This window comes from Phaenicophaeus curvirostris, chromosome 5, assembly GCF_032191515.1.
Source record: "Phaenicophaeus curvirostris isolate KB17595 chromosome 5, BPBGC_Pcur_1.0, whole genome shotgun sequence".
NCBI lineage: Eukaryota > Metazoa > Chordata > Aves > Cuculiformes > Cuculidae > Phaenicophaeus > Phaenicophaeus curvirostris.
The window spans coordinates 68461337-68485231 of NC_091396.1; the positions used below are offsets into that span (position 1 = coordinate 68461337).

The 23895-nt window shown below is 50.9% G+C and overlaps 1 protein-coding gene across 1 annotated transcript; it reads right to left on the reverse strand.

Moving 5' to 3' along the window:
- Positions 1 to 15309: 15309 nt before the first annotated feature.
- On the reverse strand, positions 15310 to 22250 carry TMX1 (thioredoxin related transmembrane protein 1). Its single transcript, XM_069856911.1, has 8 exons — positions 22094 to 22250; positions 20592 to 20707; positions 19782 to 19827; positions 19175 to 19303; positions 18078 to 18123; positions 17894 to 17995; positions 17165 to 17234; positions 15310 to 16624 (listed from the first exon to the last, which is right to left on the reverse strand). The coding sequence occupies exons 1-8, from the start codon at positions 22234 to 22236 to the stop codon at positions 16455 to 16457; spliced, it is 822 nt and encodes a 273-aa protein (XP_069713012.1). The 5' UTR covers positions 22237 to 22250; the 3' UTR covers positions 15310 to 16454.
- Positions 22251 to 23895: the final 1645 nt, after the last annotated feature.

The following is a 23895-nucleotide window of genomic DNA, read 5'->3' on the forward strand; positions in this document are numbered from 1 at the left end:
CATTTCTTCCTAAGATCTCATCTCAATCTCCCCTCTTGCAGCTTAAAACCGTTCCCCCTCATCCTATCCCTGCCCTCCCTGATCCAGAGCCCCTCCCCAGCTTTCCTGGAGCCCCTTTCAGTACTGGAAGCTGCTCTAGGAACTCTAATATTTAGGGTCGAATACTCAGTCTACACGTATTAGAAGCATTCTGAGGCACATCGATACCCACTCAGCTGACCCCCTCAGTGCCTGACCCCCTTCGGGGTTGCTGCAGGGGCACGGTGGGGCTCCAGCGATCCCTCCGCTCCTGCAGAGACAGCATTGACAGCAGCTCAGAAGCAGCAACAGCCTCCCACGTGGGAGCAGGGTGCCTAAGGTTGAAAACAAGAAACCCAAACCACTTCAGCAGTTTCAGTCGGGGGCAGCTTTCCAGCTGTGGAGCAAAATGGCAAGAGGTAGCAAGCAATCAGCCTGGCCCCCAGTGGCCCAGGCACTGACACAGAGAGCAAAGGCTCACCTGGCAGAGGAGAGCACGGGCTGTTTGATTACCGTGGAAGCACATCCGAGCAGAAACACTGCTTGCAGAAGTGTTACGACTCCCAGCATGAAGCCTATTAGATGCACAGTCCCCTTCCAGCTCTGTCACAGGCACCCTGCAAAAACTCAGGCATGCCACTTCATTTTCATGGAACTGTGGGGTAGTTTCATAGAATCATAGAATAACCAAGTTGGAAGAGACCCACCAGATCATCGAGTCCAACCATTCCTATCAAACACTAACCCATGTCCCTCAGCACCTCGTCCACCCGTGCCTTAAACCCCTCCAGGGAAGGGGACTCAACCCCCTCCCTGGGCAGCCTGTTCCAGTGCCCAATGACCCTTTCTGTGAAGAATTTTTTCCTGATGTTCAGCCTAAACCTCCCCTGGTGGAGCTTGAGGCCATTCCCTCTCATCCTGTCCCCTGTCCCTTGGGAGAAGAGCCCAGCTCCCTCCTCTCCACAACCTCCTTTCAGGGAGTTGGAGAGAGCAATGAGGTCTCCCCTCAGCCTCCTCTTCTCCAGGCTAAACACCCCCAGCTAGTTTGGGTTGGAAGGGATCCTTAATGCCCATCCAGTCCAATCTTTGCAGAGAGCTGGGGCACCTTCAACTCAGCCAGATTGCTCAGAGCCCCATCCAACCTGGCTTTGAATGTTTCCAGGGATGGGGCAGCCACCACCTCTCCGGGAAACCTGGGCCAGGGCCTCCCCACCCTCAGGGTAAACAATTTCTCTTTATATGTAGCCTGAATCTCTTGTATTTCAGTTTAAAACCATTCCCCTTGGTCCTACAGTGGCAGCAGACACCTCTTCCCTTCCTCAAGTTGAGACAGTCACCTCGTTGCCCAGTTTCCCCAGGCACCAGCTCACCTCGGCAGAGCAGCTGGGCTGGAGGCACCAGCAAAGCCAACAAGACCCTCGCTGTCCTCCAGCTTAGGAAATGATGGGGATGCTGAGAAGTCCAGGTGGGTCTCAGCTGCCTTCAGAGGTCAGAGCAAACCCAGCAGGCGGGCTGTGGTCTGCCAGCAGGAGAGCCAGATGTCTGCGTGGAGACAGGGAAATAAATGCACCCTCCCCACATCACAGCCCAGCACTTTCTTTTCCAATATCAAACATGAAGAACACAATCCTGGGGTTAGGGATTAAGAAAAATGTCCCTCCCTCCCTCTCTTCTGGTGCAAACCCTGCCTGTGAATACCAGCTGGCTAACCAGAAAAGCCAGGCTGGATCTCCAAACACCATCAGGTTGGTGCAAATCGCATGTTTTGGACAGATGGCCCTTTCACCATCCTTGCCCTACCCGTATGTTTCCAGAATCCATGAGCCCCACACCAGCCCACGGCATCTCTGAAACACGGTAGCTCCAGCCCCGGAGCCCAGAGGCTTTTCTCTCATCCTTTACGGAGCATGGTGAGACCTTGCAGCCCACAGTATCGATACAGGCTGGGGAATAAAACGATCGAGAGCAGCCTGCAGAAAAGGGCTTGGGGTGCTGGGGAATGACAAGCTCGACATGACCCGGCAGTGTGCGCTCGCAGCCCAGAAACCAACCGTGTCCTGGGCTGCATCCAAAGCAGCGTGGCCAGCAGGGAGGGAGGGGATCCTGCCCCTCTGCTGTGCTGAGACCCCACTTGGAGTCCTGTGTCCAGTTCTGGAATCCTCAACATAAGAAGGAGATGGAACTGAACAAGAGCAAGTCCAGAAGAGGCCACGGAGATGATCTGAAGGCTAGAGCAGCTCTGCTGAGGACAGGCTGAAAGAGTTGGGGTTGTTCAGCCTGGAAAAGAGAAGGCTCTAGGGAGACCTTAGAGCAGCTTCCAGCACTGAAAGGGGCTCCAGGAAAGCTGGGGAGGGGCTCTGGATCAGGGAGGGCAGGGATAGGACAAGGGAGAATGGTTTTCAGCTGAAAGAGGAGAGATTGAGGTGAGATCTTAGGAAGAAATGTTTTGCTGTGGCAGTGGGGAGGCCCTGGCCCAGGTTGCCCAGAGCAGGGGTGGCTGCCCCATCCCTGGAGGGGTTCAAGGCCAGGTTGGATGGGGCTTGGAGCCCCTGATCCCGTGGGAGGTGTCCCTGCCCATGGCAGGGCTGGGACTGGATGGGCTTTGAGGTCCCTTCCAACCCAAACCATTCCATGATTCTATGATCCACTAACTCGGACAAGATGAGTCCAGGGAACCACACTTTATCCATTTCTAATCTGGGTGCCCACTCCTCTCTGCCTGCCCTGAGGGGTAGAGCGATGCCTTTTTTTTTTCTTTTCCCCAAAGCTTAAATGCCCTCTTTCTCCTGGAGGACCTACAGCTCTTGGCCAAATATACTGATAGTCCCAAATGAACAGTGAAGTCTGTGAGTAAAACAGTCTCCGTCACAGCCAAATCCCTCCCTGCAATTTTGCATGGAGTTCCCAAGACCTCTTCCTTCAAGAAAAACCTCCTGCTGCCACCACTCCCCTGGTTTGGAAAAGCTCTTCTAACCAGGAGATTTACTCCCCATACAGCAGAGAAGATTTACTCCCCATACTCCGCAAGAGAGATTATCTCCAGTTTCTATTATTCCCTTATCAATAATTCACCACGCAGCCACACTCCGGATCGCGCCTGTGCCGCCTGCGTAGTTTCTAAGTTGAAAGAGGAGCCGTGAGTAATCACATCTCCTCTGATATTGCTTATGCTCTCAGTGAAGCAGAACGAGTAACTCACACTGCAAATGAGTCATGTCCCCTGGAAGCTTCTCATTTTAGCATCCCGGCGAGGCTTTGCGGCAGCACCTGCTAAGGACTGGAAGCCGTTGGAATTTAAATAAATAAACCAAGGGGAGATAATTAAACTCCATATTTCAATCTTATAGGAAGAGTTCTTATAAAGGGACTCTCTCTCCTTCCAGAAAATCCAATACAATTAAATGATTCAAACAGAAAGCAGACATAAAACCCAAGGAGAAGAGACAAGCTGTTGTGAATACAGATCGCACGTTGAAGGCTTGATCGAGGCTTGATCGAGGCTCGTTCACTCCCCCGTTAGAAGTACGAGCTTGTTGATGTTCCCATTTATCTCATGCAGAATAACAACTGTGATGCAGAAAGCTCTGGATTAAAACCACATAATTTCATAGCAAGAGCCCATTTGACTCATTTATCCTGCGCACACACGAAACAAAGGCACAAATGCCTCGTTTCCCACCAAAGAGATGACTGCCGGAGTACTTGATGCGATCTCAGCACACGAGCCTGCCATCTCCGATTAAAACCTCACCATTAGTGTGATTTACGGCTCTGAAAAGGCACAAGTGTCCTTTGTGACTAAATTAGGCACCGGGTGTGAGATGGAAGATGATCTACCCCTCCCCAGTTGTCACCAGGCAGCCCCACAACCACAGCTTGGATGAACCATCTCGGATGTCTGAGACATCTGTGCAGTCAGAGACTAAACCTTTAATCTCAAGGGCTGCCTTTTCTTTGAAACACCCTGCCAGGGAACCGAAGCAAACCACAGTCGAGTGCTCCTCGACCCAGCCAGGTGGCTCTGTCTCCCATGGATTTATTGGCACAGCCTTCCCATTTCTCTATGCACTCGCATGTTTCAACACTGCTTCACCAAACCCTCCAAGGCAGCCTGGGAAGCATCCCTCCAGCGCAGAGCTGGATGCTCTCCAGAATGGCTTATTACGGCCTCAAGCCGCACCAGGGCAGGTTCAGATTGGACATCAGGAAAAAAATTCTTCACCAAAAGGGTTTTCAAGCACTGGCAGAGGCTGCCCAAGGAGGTGGTGGAATCTCCATCCCTGAAAGGGTTTAAAAGACAGGTAGATGAAGTTCTTAGGGGTATGATTTAGCAGTGGACAGGCATGGTTGCACTTGATGATCTCAAAGGTCTTTTCCAACCTAGGGATTCTATGATTCTATGGTTTGAGCAAGGCAGATGGCAAAATAGGACTGTGGTAGTCTAGAGAAGCCTTCTTGAGGGCAAGTGATAGGACTATGTGTTGTGGTTTGAGCTAAAGCAGAATCAGTTTTCTGACTTCAGCTCAGTCTCGTCTGAGTAAGTTCATTTTCTGAGCATTAATTGCATGTTTTTGTCTCAAGAACTCACAGGTCACTGGGATGCAGTGAAGCCAATGCTTACACTTCCTCCTACGGAAACCGAGGCCATCCTGGAGCTGGTGGAGTCGTAAGTGAAGGGGGAGGAAAAGGTCACACCTGCAGGGAGAGGAGGACAGGAGAGGTGACCCCAAACTGACCAACAGAGGATTCCATCCCATAGATGTCACACTCAGGATAAACTTGAGAGACCAAAAAGAGTCTCATTCTCTTCTTCGGCAGCTGATGTCCAGCCAGGACCTCATCTGTCTGTTTGCCTCTGATGTGGATCCATGTGTTCCTGAAACCAGTTCCTGAGCCCAGCTCCCTCCCAGCCTCGGACCCTTCCCCTCGTGTCTGCTCTGCAGCGCCTGTGGTGACATACGGACATTGAGGGGTGGGGGTATGATTTCATATATTTGTGTAGATTCGTTATTATTATTTTCATCATAGAATCGCTAGGTTGGAAAGGACCCACTGCATCATCGAGTCCAACCATTCCTAATCATATTGGCTGGGCCAGGGCAAAACCATGAAAGTACGACAGTTTGGAGAAGACCTGTTGTGGAGAATCCTCCCTTGTGTGGCCAGAGCCAGCAGCACACCTGGGTAAAGCTGAAAACACCAGAAACAAAAGGCTGGCTTTCCAAGCCTCCAGGCTTACTTATCTCACCCCGAGCATCTCTGAGAGCAGTCGGTAACCCATCTGCTGCAGCAGCGACAGCCTGGGAAGATCACTTAGTGGTGAGGCAGCCAGATGTCAAGATCAGCCCTGGGGACAGCATGGTCATCATCAGAGACAAGCACTGTTACAGACATCAGACCTCTAGAGCTGGGTGTTTTTCCTTTGGAGGAGAACAACAGAGGCCAGAGCCCCATGGGGCCTCTTAGGCAACAGCAAGTGGAGCCTCCATGCCCCCAGGACTGAAGATAACCCATCCTCGCAAAGCTGGGACCTGCGCAAGCACGCGTGCCGCCACGGGCACCAAGATTATTAGTCCATGCCTGCACCCCTTCCTATTCCTTCCAGCTGGGTGAAATTAAATGGAAAAGAAATCCAATTAAGAAGGTCTCATCTAACACTGAGCGATTCTTCAGAGCCATGGGATTCGCAGCCCCTGCTCCCTCCCTCTTCAGCTCGGGAAGCCCGGGGTCACAGGAGGCTGAGCTCCAGCAGGGATTTGCTGCTGGTGGAGCCATGACCACCTCAGCCTCCAAAACACAGCTTCCTGCTCAGCAGTTTTCTGGAGCCACCAAAACTCAGTGCTTAAGAGCACAAAGAGCTGCCTTCTCCTGGGAAGAGAGCAGACACCAGGCTATAGACCCTGATACGGAGCAACCCTCAGAGCTCTGGGTGTCCGGAGCCGCTGCCGCGCCAGACGCTGCCGGCTCTGCCATGGAAGAAGGTGCAGGTTTGGGTAAACGGGCTCTACAGGGACAACACTGTCTTTCATAGAATGATAGAATAACCCGGTTGGAAGAGACCCACCAGATCATCGAGTCCAACCATTCCCATCAATCACTAACCCATGTGCCTCAGCACCTCATCCACCCGTCCCTTAAACCCCTCCAGGGAAGGGGAATCAACCCCCTCCCTGGGCAGCCTCTGCCAGTGCCCAATGACCCTTTCTGTGAAAAATTTTTTCCTAACGTCCAGCCTGACCCTCCCCTGGTGGAGCTTGAGGCCATTCCCTCTCGTCCTGTCCCCTGTCCCTTGGGAGAAGAGCCCAGCTCCCTCCTCTCCACAACCTCCTCTCAGGGAGTTGTAGAGAGCAATGAGGTCTCCCCCTGAGCCTCCTCTTCTCCAGGCTAAACAATCCCTTTGCATCAGCCTAGGGAGCAGAAGAGCAAAGCACAGAGGAGATCTTTGCCCACTCACCAGCCAGGAATAAGGCATTGAATCCTCACCAGCCCCACCATGAGGTTGCCATGGGAAGACAGGATGGGAGATGATCTTACAGCTGAACTTGATGATTTTATAGGTCTTTTCAAACCTAAATGAATCATAGAGTCACAGAATGGTTTGCGTTGGAAGGGACCATGAAACCCATCCAACCCCCTGCCATGGGCAGGGACACCTCCCACTGGATCAGGGGCTCCAAGCCCCATCCAACCTGGCCTTGAACCCCTCCAGGGATGGGGCAGCCACAACTTACCTGGGTAACCTGAGCCAGGGCCTCCCCACCCTAACAACAAAACATCTTTCCCTAATGACCACTCTAAATCTCTCCTCTTTTAGTTTAAAACCATCACCCCTTCTCCTATTGCTACATGCCCTGCTAAAAAGTTTCTTCTCATCTTTCTTATCAGCCCCCTTTGAGTATTCAAAGGCTGTGATAAGGTCTCCTCAGAGCCTTCTCTTCACGAGGCTGAACAACCCCAACTCTCTCAGCCTTTCTTCATAGGGAAGGATTTCCAGGCCGTTGATCATTTTAGTGACCTCCTCTGGACTTGCTCCAACAGGTCCACGTCCTTCCTATGTTGAGGATTCCAGAGCTGGACACAGGGCTCCAGGTGGGGTCTCACCAGAGCAGAGCGGAGGAGCAGAATCCCCTCCCTCCCTGCTGGTCCCACTGCTCTGGATGCAGCCCAGGATACGGTTGGTTTTCTGGGCTGCAAGCGCACACTGCTAGCTCATGTTGAGCTTCTCATTTCGCAGCATCCCCAGGTCCTTCTCTTCAGGGCTGCTCTCAATCTTTATTCCCCAGCCTGTATCAGTACTGAGGGTTGCCCTGGTTCAGGTGCAGGACCTTGCACTTTGCCTTGTTGAAGCTCATGAGGTTTTCACAAGCCCACTTCTCCACCTTGTCCAGGTCCCTCTGGGCTGCACCTCATCCCTTGGGGGTGTCAACTTCCCCACTCAGCTTGGTGTCATCCACAAACCTGCTGAGGATGCACTCGATCCCATCATCTATGTCTTTGATGAAGATATTGAACAACACTAGTCCCAGAACAGACCCCTGAGGGACATCGCTCATCACCCACAATTCCATGATTCTACAAGATGGAAAGGGCTTACTTCAGTCTGTGGTGAGAGCCAGGTGGGGAAAGTTTCTGCTCCCCCCCAGCGCTTCGCTGGCTCTTCGCATCCCCAGTGTGTTTTCCATGCTCACCACAGCCTACAGCCCGGGAAATTAAAGTGCCACCAGCCAGCTGGCAACAGCACCTTCGCTTCAGTCTCCATTTATCCAGCAACTTGGGCACGGTAAGAGAGGCTGAGAGAGAAGGAGATGCTGCAGTACCTAATCCACTGCAGAAGATGACAGTAGTTTCAGTCTAACGGACAACGCTAGAGACAGCGTGACCAACATGATGAATCAGAGCTGTGCAGCTTCCGAGGAACAGAGAAGAGGGGAAAAAAATAAAACCCAAGGCTTATAGACCAGACATTAGGAAGTAATTCTTCACAATGAGGGCAGGGCAGGGAGGCAGGGAGCTTTATGGATCCTGCCCAGCCAGGCTGTAAATCACTCAGGTTGAAGACAAACCACAGCACAAATATAAGAGCCCGACTGCTGTTCATAACCTGTAACACAAGAGCTCCACCCCAGAAGCCCAGATCACCTGGAAGAGGCAACAGAGAGTGATAGCTCTTGGCTCAGGTGGGACAACACCTACCAGGATGTCTATCAGCCCAACCAGTCTTGGGAACTGGGATGCAGGATGCAGTGGGTGCCAGAGGGACACCACAGGCTTGGTGCCCAAGCCCAAAAGCATTAAGGGTGCCTCCCTCCCACCCTCCTCCAGGACCCCCTGGACTGCAACTCACCATGGCAGAGGCATCAGAGCACGGGAGACACATCCAGATGGGCACAAGAACTTAAAGCATCTACAGGATGAGCTGGTGTCTCCTCTTGAACCTTTCAAAAATGATATATTTTTTTAAATCATGCCAGGAAATCAACTTAAAACCATATAAAAACCTGAATTGATACCATTTAAAAACAGCAACCGCCTCTCCTTTGCACAGTTCCCATACCAGGGAGAGCACAGTGCCAGGAACCTATTTGAAATCACAGTCCAAGGAAGGAATTCAGCTGCTTTGCTGATAAGCAGCAACATAAATGTCAAAGCCAGAGAAGTAGATCATCAAGGAGACATGTTTAGAGAAATTAAATCCTTTCTCCTGCTTATGCTAAGGTAAAACTGAGCTGATTCACAGGAGGACAACATTTAGCAATAAGCAAGTCATCAAAGTCCCCGTCTGTTCTCATTCTCATGCTGAGTTTGTCAAAAATCAGTTTTCCCTCACCCAACACTCGCTTTTTAACCAAAAGAGGCCGATTCTGGAGATATTTGTAAATAAAGCACTTTGGCAAATCCAGCCAGGATAAACAGAGAGGGGAAGGGCTCGATTAATGGAAATGCATGTCGGGATTGAAGGGATTGAGGAGAGACAGCGAAGCAAAGACGAGGACAAGGGAATGACTAATCAGTGCAGCTGGGAAAATAACCCGGAGCAGAGGCCAGGGGAGGGTTAATGACACCAGAACAGGGAAATCTCCAAACTGGGATTCTGCATCTGTGCCTTTGCTGCAGTTATTGCTCCTGGCTAAAGCAGGATCTGGAGACAATTCCATGCCGGAGCCACCCTGCTCCTCCCACAGCCCACGGGGCTTGAGAATAGTCTCCTAGGAAATGTCTTCGCGTTCCTCGTGGGAAAAGGTGATGAACTGGAATTTTGTAATGTTCTACCTGCCCACAGTTATTGAAACAAATAGATTATCAATGTATTCAATCCAAGTAAAATACATGGAGCACATCTGACCTCAAAGCCTGGAAATAAGGGATTTAAGTAGCCAGCTTATGTCCCATGTTCTTCAGGGGCAGGATTTTCCTGTATCACAGAATCACAGAAGAGTTTGGGTTGGAAGGGACCTCAAAGCCCATCCAGTTCCAACCCCATTCCATGAGCAGGGATCCCACTGGATCAGGCTGCTCAAAGCCATTCAACCTCGAGATGTCCTGGCAGATCATGGATGTGTGGCCCTAAATCCTGCTGCCCCTCTTGATCAGCCAGTCCATAGAGAGGGATTTGAGGTTCTTCAGCCATAAAAATGAGGTTTATTTTCATCTTTGCCTATCTGGATCTCTCTCCCACTGGATCAGGGGCTCCAAGCCCCATCCAGCCTGGCCTTGAACCCCTCCAGGGATGGGGCAGCCACCCCTGCTCTGGGCAACCTGGGCCAGGGCCTCCCCACCCTCACAGGAGAACATTTCTTCCTAAATTCTCATTTCAATCTCCCCTCTTTCAGCTGAAAACCATCCCCCTCTCATCCTATCCCTGCACTCCCTGATCTAGAGCCCCTCCCCAGCTTTCCTGGAGCCTCTTTCAGTGCTGGAAGCTGCTGTATTCAGAGAATCAGAGAAGCATTTGTCTGGAAAAGACCTTTGAGATGAAGTCCAACTGCTCCTGTCCACTACTAAATCATATCCTGAATCACTTAAACCCCTCCAGGGATAGGGACTCCACCACCTCCCTGGGCAGCCTCTGACAGGGCCTGAGAACTCTTTCTGTGAAGAATTTCATCCTGATTGCTCCTGTGTTCAATTTATTCAGCACTTTAAACTTCGCCTGCATTCTCTGCAGTGTCTTCAGCAGCGGGGATGACACTTACGAGGTGTGCAGCCCCACAGGTCGTACCTGTCCTTTGGCACCAGGCATGACCAGGTTGATGTGCTCCCCCAGGACCTCTGAGAGGAGAAGCCTGTCTCACCAGCAGCTCCAGCAGGGATCCCACTGGGCTACGCACACCAGGTGCAGCCCCAGAGCTGCTTTGGCTCCCGGCATCGCAGCAAGCAGAGAAGAACAAACCTTGACATTTGCTGCCCTAAAGACAAAACTGATTTTTATCCTCTTTCATGGGGCAGAAAATCCAGAAAGCTGCAGCTGCAGCTCAGGCAAGAGCCCTGGGGCAGGATCACGGTTCTGCTCACCACCTGCCCTTTCCAGAGCCGTTCTTCCCCCCTCGAGCCCCGTGCAGCCTGGCAGCCGTAGAGGAACACATACAGAGGAGCCAAGCTTGAACAGGAGAGAATTTAAGGTGGTTAAATACCTGTGCTGGAGCAGAGCTGCAGGCTCGATGATTAATGATGTATTCATGGATGACACTAAGCTGGGTGGAAGTGTCGATCTGCTTGAGGGTCAGGAGGATCTGCAGAAGCTGCATCGATGGGCATCAGCCAACAGGGTGAGATTCAACAAGGCTAAGTGCCAGGGTCCTGCACTTGGGTCACAACAGCCCCGTGCAGCTCCAGGCACGGGGGAGAGCGGCTGGAAAGCTGCCTGGAGGAGAAGGACCTGGGGGTGTTGGTCGATAGTGGCTGAACATGAGCCAGCAGGGACCCAGGTGGCCAAGGAGGCCAACAGCATCCTGGCTTGGATCAGCCGTGGGGTGGCCAGCAGGAGCAGGGAAGGGTTATCTGCCTGGACTCAGCATTGGTGAGGCCACAACTCAAATCTCTGCCTGCAGAGATGGGGGGATATAATTTCCTACTGTCCCTTCATTCCGAAAGTTCTCACTGATCCATGTCCTGCTTTCTCCATGTGGTCCATGCCATGTAGCGACACTACAGGCATCCCCAGCAGAAGGTGACAGAGCTCACTCACAGGGACACATGTTCCCATACCTACTGCCTCCTCTAGGCCACAAAGATTTACACTTCATGCCTTACCAGGCTCTTTCAAGCTATGAAATAACTTCAGGTCCTTCTGTAGAAGCCACATTTCCTCCAGGTCCAAGAAATCCTGCTGTAGCACCTCCATGTGGCCACCATGTGGTCAGCTGGCTCCTTCACCTCCACTCCTTCTGGCCACACAACTTCTTCCACGACTCGAGAGTAAAGTTAGAGCAGCCCTTTAGGAGATGAGCCCGAAAATACTTTAAAACAACATTTAAAAGCATAAAAATTTCCTCATACATACCCACAATGGAGCAGACCCTCACTTTGGAGCCTTTGAGGTTCTTACAGCAGCGTGGCAAGTATTACCTCTTGGTCAACTACCACATTATAGAGTCATAGAATGATTCAGGTTGGAAGGGACCTCAAAGCCCATCCAGTCCCACCCCTGCCATAGGCAGGGACACCCCCTACTGGATCAGGGGCTACAAGCCCCATCCAGCCTGGCCTTGAACCCCTCCAGGGATGGGGCAGCCACCCCTGCTCTGGGCAACCTGGACCAGGGCCTCCCCACCCTCACAGCAAAACATTTCTCAATCTCTTTTAGCTGAAAACCATTCCCCCTCATCCTATGCCTGCCTTCCCAGCTTTCCTGGAGCCCCTTCCAGTGCTGGAAGCTGCTCTGAGGTCTCCCCACAGCCAACTCTCTCAGCCTGTCCTTGTACAGGAGGTGCTCCAGCCCTTGGATCATCTCCATGGCCTCCTCTGGACCTGCTCCAACAGATCCATGTCCTTCCTGTGCTGAGGATTCCAGAGCTGGACACAGGGCTCCAGGTGAGATCTCATCAGAGCAGAGCAGAGGGGCAGGATCCCCTCCCTCACCTGCTGGTCCCACTGCTTTAGATGCAGCCCAGGACGTGGTTGGTTTCTGGGCTGCAAGTACACATTGCCAGCTCATATTGAACTCCTCAGTCACCAGCACTACCAAGTTTCCCAGTTATCAAAGACAAAAGCAAGGAGCAACACCCTTGAGCTCCTCCCGAGGCAGGGGAACACCACCTGCACGTCCCTCAAGCTTCCTGATCCTGCCCCAGCCTCAGCAGAAGCTGGAATTCCTACAGCTGGGTCCTTCATGTTCTGGGCACAGAGAAGAACACTGGCGGAGGTTGCCCAGAGAGGTGGTAGATGCCCCATCCCTGTGAACGTTCGAGGTCAGGTTGGATGGGGCTCTGAGCAACCTGATTGACTCGAAGATGTCCCTGCTCGCTATGGTGGGGTTGGACTGGATGGGCTTCACGATCCCTTCCAATCCAAACCATTCCATGATCCTAAGACAAAACAAGGTGTTTTCATAAGTGACCACAGGACATCAGGACAATCTGAGGGACTCCAGTCAGCACATCTTGCAAAAATAATAACAACAAAGACCTTTTTATTGAGCCCAGCGAGGTCTCGCTACACCACCCTATGGTGGTTTCCTTTTTAGTCATCACCACAGAGCTTCAGCAGAGCATCAAGACAAACAACTCTTCCCCTGGAGGCCGGCAGCTCCTAGCAGGGTTTGTTCTTGCTGCATCTCACACTTAAAAAGCCACACAGAAACCTCCAAGAAAAATTTAGATCCCACCTGGGGGAGCCTGGCCGGCTTCAGCGATCGCTTCCCGCTGTGCTGATGGCTGGATCTGGAAAGAGACGGATCATCCAACAACTGCTGCATCAAACCAGACAGTTCCTTTAGAAATCTGTGATTTTGTGACCATCCTCATTCAGAACGGGGGGAGCTCTGAAATGAAGGAGGCTGCTCGAGGAGGAAACCCACCTGGACTGAGTGTGCTCAGAGCACTTGTGAGCAACAGCCGGCCTGGAGCAAAGTGTTTGCCGGAGAGCGTGTCTCGTCTGTTCCCTCGCTCTTCCCTGCCTCTGCTCTTAGGAGCGACTTGTGGGATGACTCCACAGCTCCAAAAAGCTCTAAAGTAGGTCTGTTCTTACTCAGTGCTGAGGGGGCACGGGGGATCTTTCCACCAAAAACATGCACACTCCTCGTGGCGACTCGTCCTGACTTCATACAGCAAAACGTTACACATTCACGGTAATTCAAAAACCACTTATACATATTCAGAACCTTTCCCCACTCTTTATTATAATGAGCTTCGAGAAGCTTTGGGGGCTCAGGGACGAAGGAAGATGCCTCCCTCACTGTGAGCTTCAATAACTTCATTCCTCCCAAACCCAAGGCCATTCTCGACCAGCTCGAGTTGCTGCAGGCAGCAAATTTTGCTCCTTATCAGGAGCTGGAGCCACATAATCAGGAGCTTCTCTGCCAACAGGTCAGCTACCAAGAAGAGAACTTTAAATTTCTCAACTCACAGAATCACCAGGTTGGAAAACTCCATCCTAAATGGCTTTCTCAGCAACATCCAGTGGCAGGATGGTGAGTTCTGCAGCGGGGTGACGATTTGTGGCAGCGGGGGGGCGGTCCCAGAGCCAGGGAAAGGCCAGGGACACCCAGGAAAACCCAGGTGGGAGGCTTGAGGGGAAAAAAAAGATGGGGAATGGCAGCAAGTGCCTGCCCGGCACAGAAAGCCTGTTGTCCCCCTTCAGACAACAAACCCCCAGGTTCCTTTGCAGAATAAATACGAAGAGCTGTGAGTGGAATCCATCCCCACAGATGAAGAGGATGGCTCCCACAGCCTAGAAGCATCCCCTAGGCTGCACCATCCTCAAACAACATCAGAACGTCCTCTGAGAAAAAGAAGAGGTGAGTGATTGTCTTGGGGGATTCCCTTCTGAAGGGAAAAGAGGGACCCATCTGCAGACCGGACCCACCCCACAGGGAGGTCTGCTGCCTGCCCGGGGCATCAGTGAAAGACATTGCTAGAAAACTTCCTTCCCAGGTGAAAGCCACAGATTATTACCCTCTGCTAGTGTTCCAAATCAGCAGTGATGACACACAGGGCAGGAAGCTGAGGGCAAGTAAGAGGGACTTCAGGGCTCTGGGGCACAAGCAGTGTTTAGCTCCATTCTAACACTAAGGGATGAAGAATTAGTTAAGACCTGGCTCCAACCCTGGCATCAGGAGCAAAACTCTGGGGTTTTTGATCATGGACGGCCCACGCACCTCCAGGCTTCCTTACTAGGAACGGGGCACACTTGTCTCCCAATCCTCACGAAAAATCTAGCAAGGCTCATAAATAGAGCTTTAAATTAGATGTGAAGGGGGAGGGGGACGAGACCAGGCTAGTCAGGAGTGAGCCTGGAAGTGGAACTCCAGTGCCTGAGAGATGGTGCGCTGGCAAGGACCACTAACATGTCACCACAGAGCAAGTGGGGTGAGTCCATCTGGTGACAGCAAGGAGGAGACTGGCACTGAGGGGTTAGATATTCCAAGGACCCATCAATTGGGAATAAACTCTATTCCCTTTACGAGGGCTGAGGGTTCACCAGCCCAGCTGAAGTGCATTTACAGCAATGCTCACAGCATGGGCACTAAGCAGGAGTCCCCCCGCAGGGATGGGGGCTCCACCACCCACCAGGGCAGCCTCTACCAGGGCCTGAGAACCCTTTCTGTGAAGACATTTTTCATGATATCCAATTTGAACCTGCCCTGGTGCAACTTGAGGCCATTGTCTCTCATCCCATTACTTGTTACTTGGGAGGAGATCAGCACCCACCTCACCACAACCCCCTTTCAGGAGCTGCAGAGAGCAATGAAGTCTCCCCTCAGCCTCCTCTTCTCCACACTGAACAATCCCAGGTCCCTCAATCGCTCCTCATAACCCTTGTTCTCCAGACCCTTGCCCAGCTCCGTTCCCTTCTCCGGACACGCTCCAGCCCCTCAATGTCCTTCTTGGAGGGAGGGGACCAAAACCGAATCGAGGATTCAAGGTGCGGCCTCGCCACTGCCGAATCCAGGCATACGATCCCTTCCCTGCTCCAGCTGGCCACCCCATGGCTGATCCAAGCCAGGATGCTATTGGCCTTCTTGGCCACCTGGGCCACTGCTGGCTCATGTTCAGCCGCTGGTGACCAGCACCCCCAGGTCCTTCTCTGCCAGGCAGAGCAGGACACTGTCTTAAAGAGACACGAACACAGGAATCCAAAGCTGCAGGTTATTTTTTACTCAAAGACTCTCCGAAATGTTAAAAAAGAAGTATTCTTACAGACAAGTCATTCCTCCTGGGATTAAACTGGACAGGTTCAGTCAAGGCGACGATACGGAACGGGCGGTCTGGCTTGTGCAGAACTGCTATTCAAGCATCATCGACACACACAAAGGACGGGCTCTCACACACATCTGTTACGTCGCAGCCACTGCTCAGCCTCAGTGAACATCTTTGGAATACAGGCTCTTCAAAAACATCAGGAAACTTAAATATTCACAGGACAAAACCATAATATCCTCAAAAATATGAACAGTAAGACCTACAGTGATCAGCAAACACAAGCTGCCTATGGATACTCAAAACAGACCTTAGAGTAGTTACGCTAATCACAAGCAGAGGCTGGATTCCAGCAACTCGAAATACCTAGGAGGCAGTTCTGGGATTTGGTTCCTTGTCTAAGGCAGGGAGGCAGTAAGAAAAGGTAGGAGTGCAGAAGGCAAGTGTACATTAGGGCTAGAAGGAACCAGGAGCCTAAAAGTACAGCAAAACAAAAAACAAAAAAAAAAAAAAGTTGGTTGTTCTCTTAAAAGCCAAAAGCTCTCAGTATTTACTTCCTATATTGCACAAATAGTCTTGAAAGAACTGAAAAACTATTATAGAAAACTCTAATTTTATAATAGCTACACTTAAATATTTTCCAAGCGGAGTTAGCCCACACAGCTCAGCTTTTAAACCAGCTCAGCACCCAGTATTCCTATGGCCCTGGTCCCTCTCCAAGTTCATGGAATTCAGCTTTGATCAAAAGGTGCCACTAGTTCGCCTCAGTACATCAGGGATTTATTGCTTTATCCTCCTAGTGATGCAGGCTAAGATCTAAAGTTTTAAGAGAGTTTAAGGCAACCCCACAAGACCCACACCCTAAGGGTGCTTATGGCACGCAGCAGTCTTCATCCAAACACCTGGAAAAGTCTGATAATTGAAAAATGACAGGAACGCTCAGATTTTAATCAATTTCTGACTTCGTGAAATGCTTCAGTACTACCCTGTCAGGAGTCACTCTTCTCTTCAAGCTGAAGCATTTGACATAGAGCTCCTTTTCAGCGGTGACTCAAACACTAATCCTGCACGTGAATAAAGCTAAGATGTATCCTCTGTGGCAGCAGGATTCACTGTGCGCTGCCTTACAGCATTTGGTGATGAGTTACCACCAGACACGTCTTTACTCTCTGTTTCATCATCAGAGACATCCTCCTCATCTGCTTCTTGCTCTTCATCAAGCTTTTTCAGCCGCTGATCTATCTCCGGGCCTGAGGAGAACAGAAAGCATGTATATACAAATAAATACCATCTCGATGTCAAATTCACTTTCTTTAAGATCACAGATTGTAGCGACTGAGGCACAGACCCCATTCTGAGGTGACAGACAAGATCACTTCATTGAGCGGATGCAAAGCTTTACATAGTGTTTCTCTACCTAGTCAGCAGCTACCCCAGTGAATTTCCACTTCTAAGAATCCCACAGCTAAAGGATAGAGTGCAACTGACTATTTACCACCGATGTGCCCCTTATCTTCATGTTTTCCACCTAATACATTCTTTTCTTATTAACTCACGGGTCTTGGTAAAGATTCCAAGGTTTCAACAAGCTAGCAAGCACGAGAAACTACTCAAAGGTCAAGAACTAACACATTACAGACCACCCAAACAAGATAATATCAAAGCACAGCACCAGTCACAGGTAGGAACTTCTACACTCTCATGTCCCACAGACACAAGTTACAAAGCAATGTTTATGAAATAAGATTACCAAACAGCTTCACCAAATGAGAAGCACACAGCGGGCTTACTTGTGTGACTGTATTCCGGTGGTCTGGTCCTTTTGGATGGAAAAACATAGTCTGCTAAGAACACCATTATCTGCAACCAAAGACAGACACGTTTATACACCCAAACATCCTGCTCATTAGAATCACAGAATCGTTTAGGTTAGAAAGAACCCGTAAAATCCAATTCAAACCTAACACTGCCAAGCCCACCACTAAACTGTGTCTCTAAGTGCCACATCCAGGCTTTCTGAAGCCCTCCAAGGATGGAGACTCCACCGTTGCCCTGGGCAGCCTCTGCCAGCGCTGGTCAACCCTTTCCACGAATAAATTTTTCCTAACATCCAATCTAAGCCTCCCCTGATGCAACTTGAGGCCATTTCCTCTCATCCTATTGCCTGTTACTTGGGAGAAGAGACCAGCCCCTCACCACAACCTCCTTTCCAGAAGCTGCAGAGAGCCATGAGGTCTTCCCTCAGCAACTTATTCTCCAGGCTAAACAGCACCAGGTCCCTCAGCTGTTTCCAGATATACTGGGCTCCAGACCCTTCTCCGGATGCTTTCCAGCCCCTCAATATCTTTCTTGTAGTGAGGGGCCCAAAGCTCAACCCATTCAGCTCCCCATCCCTGTCTTCCAGCTCAGGGGGCTGGATACCCCAGGAAAACTGGTCTGACTACAGAAGCCTGAGGCAGAGAAAGCATTAGTGTAACACACAGTCACAAGCCAAAATCCGTTTCAAGTGCTTCACTTACAAGAACCAGGATGACTCCCAGAAACAGAGTCACCAAGGCAAAAACAGCATACGAGCCCCAGATCGGCATTCCAACATTTTCTGTTAAGTAATTGTGGCAGTGCTGGAAGAAAAGACGAAAGAATCATTTCAAGAATAGCTGAAAATCGTGTCTGTTACGATACAATAGAGGTCTGGGCACATACCCTGATCCACATTGACAGCTGAAACAAGGCCGACATGCTGCTCATCCTGGAACAAAGCAGAAAGAAGGAACTGGAAACATCTTTAAGGCGGTCACATACCCGCATCTTCTGATGCGTCTCACTGGCCACCACTCAGTCCCATGCTGAACTTTCTGCTAGCGTCTGGTTTCCCTCCTAACTACTTCAGCAGTTTTTAATCTTCTGTTTGGTCTTTTACTCCAATAAAGGCTCTTTTGTGTAATAAACACGCTATTCAGTGTTTTGACTTGAATAAAGGAACGTGGGGAAAGGTCAAGGGAGGTGGAAATCCAATTGTATTGGTCCTGATCACTGTACCTGAGTTTAGAATCATAGAATCATAGAATCACCAGGTTGGAAAAGACCCACGGGATCATCGAGTCCAACCATTCCCATCAATCACTAACCCATGTCCCTCAGCACCTCGTCCACCTGTGCCTTAAACCCCTCCAGGGAAGGGGACTCAACCCCCTCCCTGGGCAGCCTCTGCCAGGGACCAATGACCCTTTCTGTGAAAAATTTTTCCTAATGTCCAGCCTAAACCTCCTCTGGTGGAGCTTGAGGCCATTCTCTCTCATCCTGTCCCCTGTCCCTTGGGAGAAGAGGCCAGCATCCTCCTTTCTACAACCTCCTTTCAGGTAGCTGTGGAGAGCAATGAGGTCTCCCCTCAGCCTCCTCTTCTCCAGGATAAACAACCCCAGCTCTCTCAGCCGTTCCTCATAAGGCCTGTTCTCCAGCCCCTTCACCAGCTTCGTTGCTCTTCTCTGGATTCGCTCCAGAGCCTCAACATCCTTCTTGTGGTGAGGGGCCCACAACTGAACACAGGATTCGAGGAGCGGTCTCACCAGTGCCGAGTCCAGAGGGAGATTAACCTCCCTGGACCTGCTGGTCACACCGTTTCTGATACAAGCTTGGGTCACGGGAGGAATGTCTTCTTTCTTTGGTGGTGCCAGCTTGTCTGTGGTGCCGGGTTTGGTGGAGGGGCAGTTCTGCAGCAGCAGGAGCTGAGCCAGCACATCTCATCCCTAACGCCTGCAGCTTTGACAATAAATCATTATAAAAATTGCACCAAAACTTACAGGAAAGAGGAAGGCCCAAACCATGACGACACCGGCTCAATAGATTTCCATTCCTGGTCACTGATGAAATTGATGAAATCAGTTTTAGTCCTTCCACCTTGGTATCTCCTGAACTCTCCATCTTTACAGCTGTAAAATGAACCAAAAAGTGCTCTATTTCACACAGCACAGCATTTCCTTCAGCTCAGCAACTTCCCTCCCACAACCTTGCCTATATTTTTTTTTAAGTTTTTCTTTCCCTTAGGTGATATTGGTTCTAAAATGTTTTCAAGAAATCCTCACTGTAAGTATTTCTAGATTTCACTCCAGCTGTATCCTGGCTTGCTTTACGCTGTGATGCCTTATAAAGTTGCCACACAACTGCATTAAGATCAGCCAACAGAGAAAAGATTGCAAAACAGAAACACCCATGAAAAGGCAAAATAAGTAAGGCCTGAAGAGAAACAAAAAGCAAGAGCTGGCAGCCCTGCAAGGTCACAGCAGGTAAGACAGTGGCTGTTGCCGTGTGAATAAACTCACAGTCTTAAAAAGCACGAAGAACTTTCTTCATTTGCCCAGAAATAAAGGAAAAAAACAACCCTCTATCCTCACTGTGTTGCATACTTACTGATAGATGGTAGGAAGAGCTGTTATGACAAATCGTCCACTTAATCCTGTAAGAAAACAGTTATATTCAGAACAGCAGAGCACTGTTAGGTAAGAAAAGACAAGAAATGTTACGCACTGAAATAAAAATCTGCTCCCAGATCTCAATCTTTAATTGTGATTAAACATAGACTTGTGTGTACCGAAGTGCTGTACACAGACTAGAAGAGGAGGTCTTGGATAAAGAGTGAGACAATTTCTCCATGGGGAAAAAGAGATGTGGGACAATAACCGTTCTACTGGACTGTTTTGGCTGTAGCCCTTCAGAGGTGCCCCTGGAGCCCCTTTCAGTACTACAAGGCCGCAATAAGGTCTCCCCAGAGCCTTCTCTTCTCCAGGCTGAACAACCCCAACTCTCTCAACCTGTCCTCATATGGGAGGTGCTCCAGCCCTCGGACCATCTCTGTGTGGACCTGCTCTCCTACTATCCAACCTCAACCTCCCGTGACACAACTTGAGGCCACTTCCTCTCATCCTGTCCCTTGTTTCTTGGGAGAAGAGACCAACAGCCACCTCACCACAACCTCCTTTCAGGAGCTGCAGAAAGCGATGAGGTCTCCCCTCAGTTTCCCCTTCTCCAGGCTAAGCAGCCCCAGGTCCCTCAGCCACTCCTCTTATTCCCTTTATGTCTTAAGAAAGATTAAGTGTTCAGGCTACGTATAGCAATCTGCCTTCTAATAGAAGATCACCTACTGATGTTGTGCGTTCGCTGCAGTCCCCAGCCCACCCCAATCACCCCCCCCGGTGGTGGGAGCAGCCCTCAGGCCTTCACCTGGCTGCTTCGTGACGTCCACTTTGGCCACGTTCACCTCCAGGTCCTCGCCCCACTCTGCGAACTTCTCCCACTCGGGCTGCAGGCTCTGGCAGGCTGGGCACCACGGGGCATAGCTGGGGGTGATACAACAAGTAGTTACCACTACAAACGGTAGAATACCTTGATTTAAGCTAAAGCAGAGTTAAGTTTCATCTAAGCAGCTGTATTTTTTAAAGCTAGACAGAATATTTCAGATAAGTAAAGGTATATTTGGTATACTGCTTCATGTAAGTAATTGTATTTTTTGAAAGTTAGACAGAATGTCTCTCTTACAGCATGTTTTTTTCAAATAGTGTTTTTCCAGACATTGTTCTTTCTTTGGAAATGATAACAGAGGTGTCTTCTTCTGTAATGACCTCTGTGTGCAATCTTTCCACACCTCAAATCACACAGAAAGACCTAAGTTGGAAAGGAACCAGAAGGCTCATCGACTCCAACTCCTGTCCCTGCACAGGACACACCAACATCCACACTGTGTGGCTGAGGGCACTGGCCAAACGCTTCTGGAATATTTTCAGGCTGTGGCTGCTTCCCCAGGGAGCCGTTCCAGTGACATGCCACCCTCTGGGTGAAGAGCCTTTACCTAATGTCTAACCCAACCCTCCCCTGGCACATCTTCCTGCCATTCCCTTGGGTCCTGTCACTGGTCACTAGAGAGAAGAGCTCAGGGCCTGCTCCTTCTCCCCTTCTGAGGAAGCTGTAAACTGCCATAAGGTCACCCCTCAAGTCTCCTCCAGGCTGAAGAGACCAAGTGACTTCAGCTGCAGGTCAGACACAGATCTACAGCCAATTCCAAGTAGCAAGAGATTTGACTGCCTGAAGTTCTTAATAACATTACAATTAGTCCTTGGGAAGCAGGAAAATATGCATAAGATTTCTGGGAAAATGTGTACACATGCATATAAGAAATATCCTCTGTGACCAGCTCATGGCTCGCTGCTGCCTTCCAGAACTAAAAAGGGGCTCCAGGAAAGCTGTACATGGGCTCTGGATCAGGGAGAGCAGGGATGGGATGAGGGGGAATGGTTTTAAACTGAAAGAGGGGAGATTGAGAGGAGATCTTAAGAAAAAATGTTTTGCTGTGAGGGTGGGGAGGCCCTGGCCCAGGTTGCCCAGAGCAGGGGTGGCTGCCCCATCCCTCGAGGGGTTCAAGGCCAGGTTGGATGGGGCTTGGAGCCCCTGATCCAGTGGGAGGTGTCCCTGCCCATGGCAGGAGTGGGACTGGATGGGCTGTGAGGTCCCTTCCAACCCAACTCACTCTATACAGCTACGAGAACGCTCCCTCACGTTGCCCACGCGGGAATAAAGGATGCTTCCTTCTCAAACTCCCAAACGCGTATCAGAGTTTACTTCCCGGCATCCCCGTTACCAGTGGCGGCACAAACCCAGCCGGCGCCGGGGCCCGAGGGGCGCCCTCCCCGCCCCGCGCTCCCCACCCCGTGCGGCCCCTCCGCACTCACAACTCCACCATCCACTCTCCCTGCAGCAGCTCCCGCCACATCTCGTCCGACAGCGCCTTCACGGGGCTCTGCTTGCCCACAGCAGCCGCCACCGACAGCGACGCCCACAGCAGCAGCGCCCACAGCCACCGGGGGGCCGCCATCTTGTCCGCCCCAGCGCGCGGGGCGGGGACCGGAAGGGGCGGGGCTAAGGGCTAGAAGCGCGCGCAGCCTTTGCGCATGCGCGATCGCGCCTCTTCCCCGGGGGCCCGGCCCTGCCCGCGCGGCCCGGGCCGCCTCTGCGCATGCGCGCCTCGCGCCGCATCCAGCCTGGGTCACGTGGTCCCCGCGCATGCGCACATCGCGGCTCTCGGCTCAGGAGCGCTGCCCGCCCCCTCCCCGAGTTCTGAGGGGTTTGGGGGGGGGGAGCCTCTCAGAGCAGAGCGGCGGAGCTCCCCCCCCCGAACCACACAGCGCCTCGAAGGCAACACGCAGAGGCTTTCCCTGCAAGCATGGCAAATGCTTTTGTCAGCCAGAATCATAGAATCATGGAATGGTTTGCGGTGGAAGGGACCTCAAAGCCCATCCAGTCCCACCCCTGCCCTGGGCAGGGACACCTCCCACTGGATCAGGGGCTCCAAGCCCCATCCAACCTGGCCTTGAACCCCTCCAGGGATGGGGCAGCCACCCCTGCTCTGGGCAGCCTGGCACAGGGCCTCCCCACTCATTGTGAAGAATTTCCTCCTTATATCTGGTATAAATCTGCCCCTCTCCGGTTCATAGAATCATAGAATAACCAGGTTGGAAGAGACCCCCAGGATCATCGAGTCCAACCATTCCCATCAATCACTAACCCATGTCCCTCAGCACCTCGTCCACCCATCCCTTAAACCCCTCCAGGGAAGGGGACTCAACCCCCTCCCTGGGCAGCCTCTGCCAGTGCCCAATGTCCCTTTCTGTGAAGAATTTTTTCCTAATACCCATTGCCCCTCATCCTGTCACTACAAGCCTCTGTAAACAGTCCCTCCCAAGCTTTCTTGTAGCCCCTTCAGGTACTGGAAGGATAATCCAAGAATACTTCTGCTCTGCCTCAGTAATGAGATAAGATGCAAAGATCTGCGGTTCTTCAGGGTAGAAACACACATCCCAATAATTTAAGATGCGTTGGAGAGTCAGTGCCTAAACCAATGTGTTGCGTTACTATGTGGAGTGGAGGTTGGGTGGCTACCGAGCCACGTGGCTTTGATCTACATCCTGGGGAAAGTGACTAGAAGCATTCCACTTTTTATTCATGCTGATTAAGAGGATAATTAAATGTTCCCTTCTTTGGTGCATCCAAACCGATGACTGCATGGAGGATGAATTTGATTTAATCTATGTGCACATTAACAAAAGAGAAAAAACGTGACAGTGTACAGGCAACAACAGAAGCAATTGCAACACCACCTTTAGATGACACTATGGGAGAGGTCTGCTGGGACCAAGTCCCACCTGGCAGGGAGCATGTAGAACTGTGAGACAGGAAAAAAGGTGTTACCATTAATGCCCCCATGCTCAAGGAGAAAGGAGCTGGCTGGCACTCCCTGTAAATAAAGAGTAGCTTCAAAGTCACACCAAGCTCCCTGTGGAAACAGCTTGAAAGACTCTGAAAAGTATGACTTCACTTCTCCTTCAGTTGGTTCCAAAGGATAATGACTGTTGTGAATTACTTTTTTAACTCCATTATTATTGCATTGGCATTGTCTTCTTTCTCTGTAAAGTTTTGAGGCATTTGAGAACAAGAAAGCCTTGACCATATCTTTTATGCATTCTTCCTCCAGCGT

Bases quoted from the DNA above. Each gene is read 5' to 3' on its own strand.
- TMX1 (XM_069856911.1), bottom strand. From the start codon at position 22,236: ATGGCGGCCCCCCGGTGGCTGTGGGCGCTGCTGCTGTGGGCGTCGCTG. The intron at 19,828-20,591 runs GTGAAGGCCTGA...GTTTTCTTACAG, and splicing joins GGACGTCACGAAGCAGCCAG to GATTAAGTGGACGATTTGTC. The intron at 18,124-19,174 runs GTAAGTTTTGGT...GCTTTGTTCCAG, and splicing joins TTTGGGCCTTCCTCTTTCCT to GATGAGCAGCATGTCGGCCT.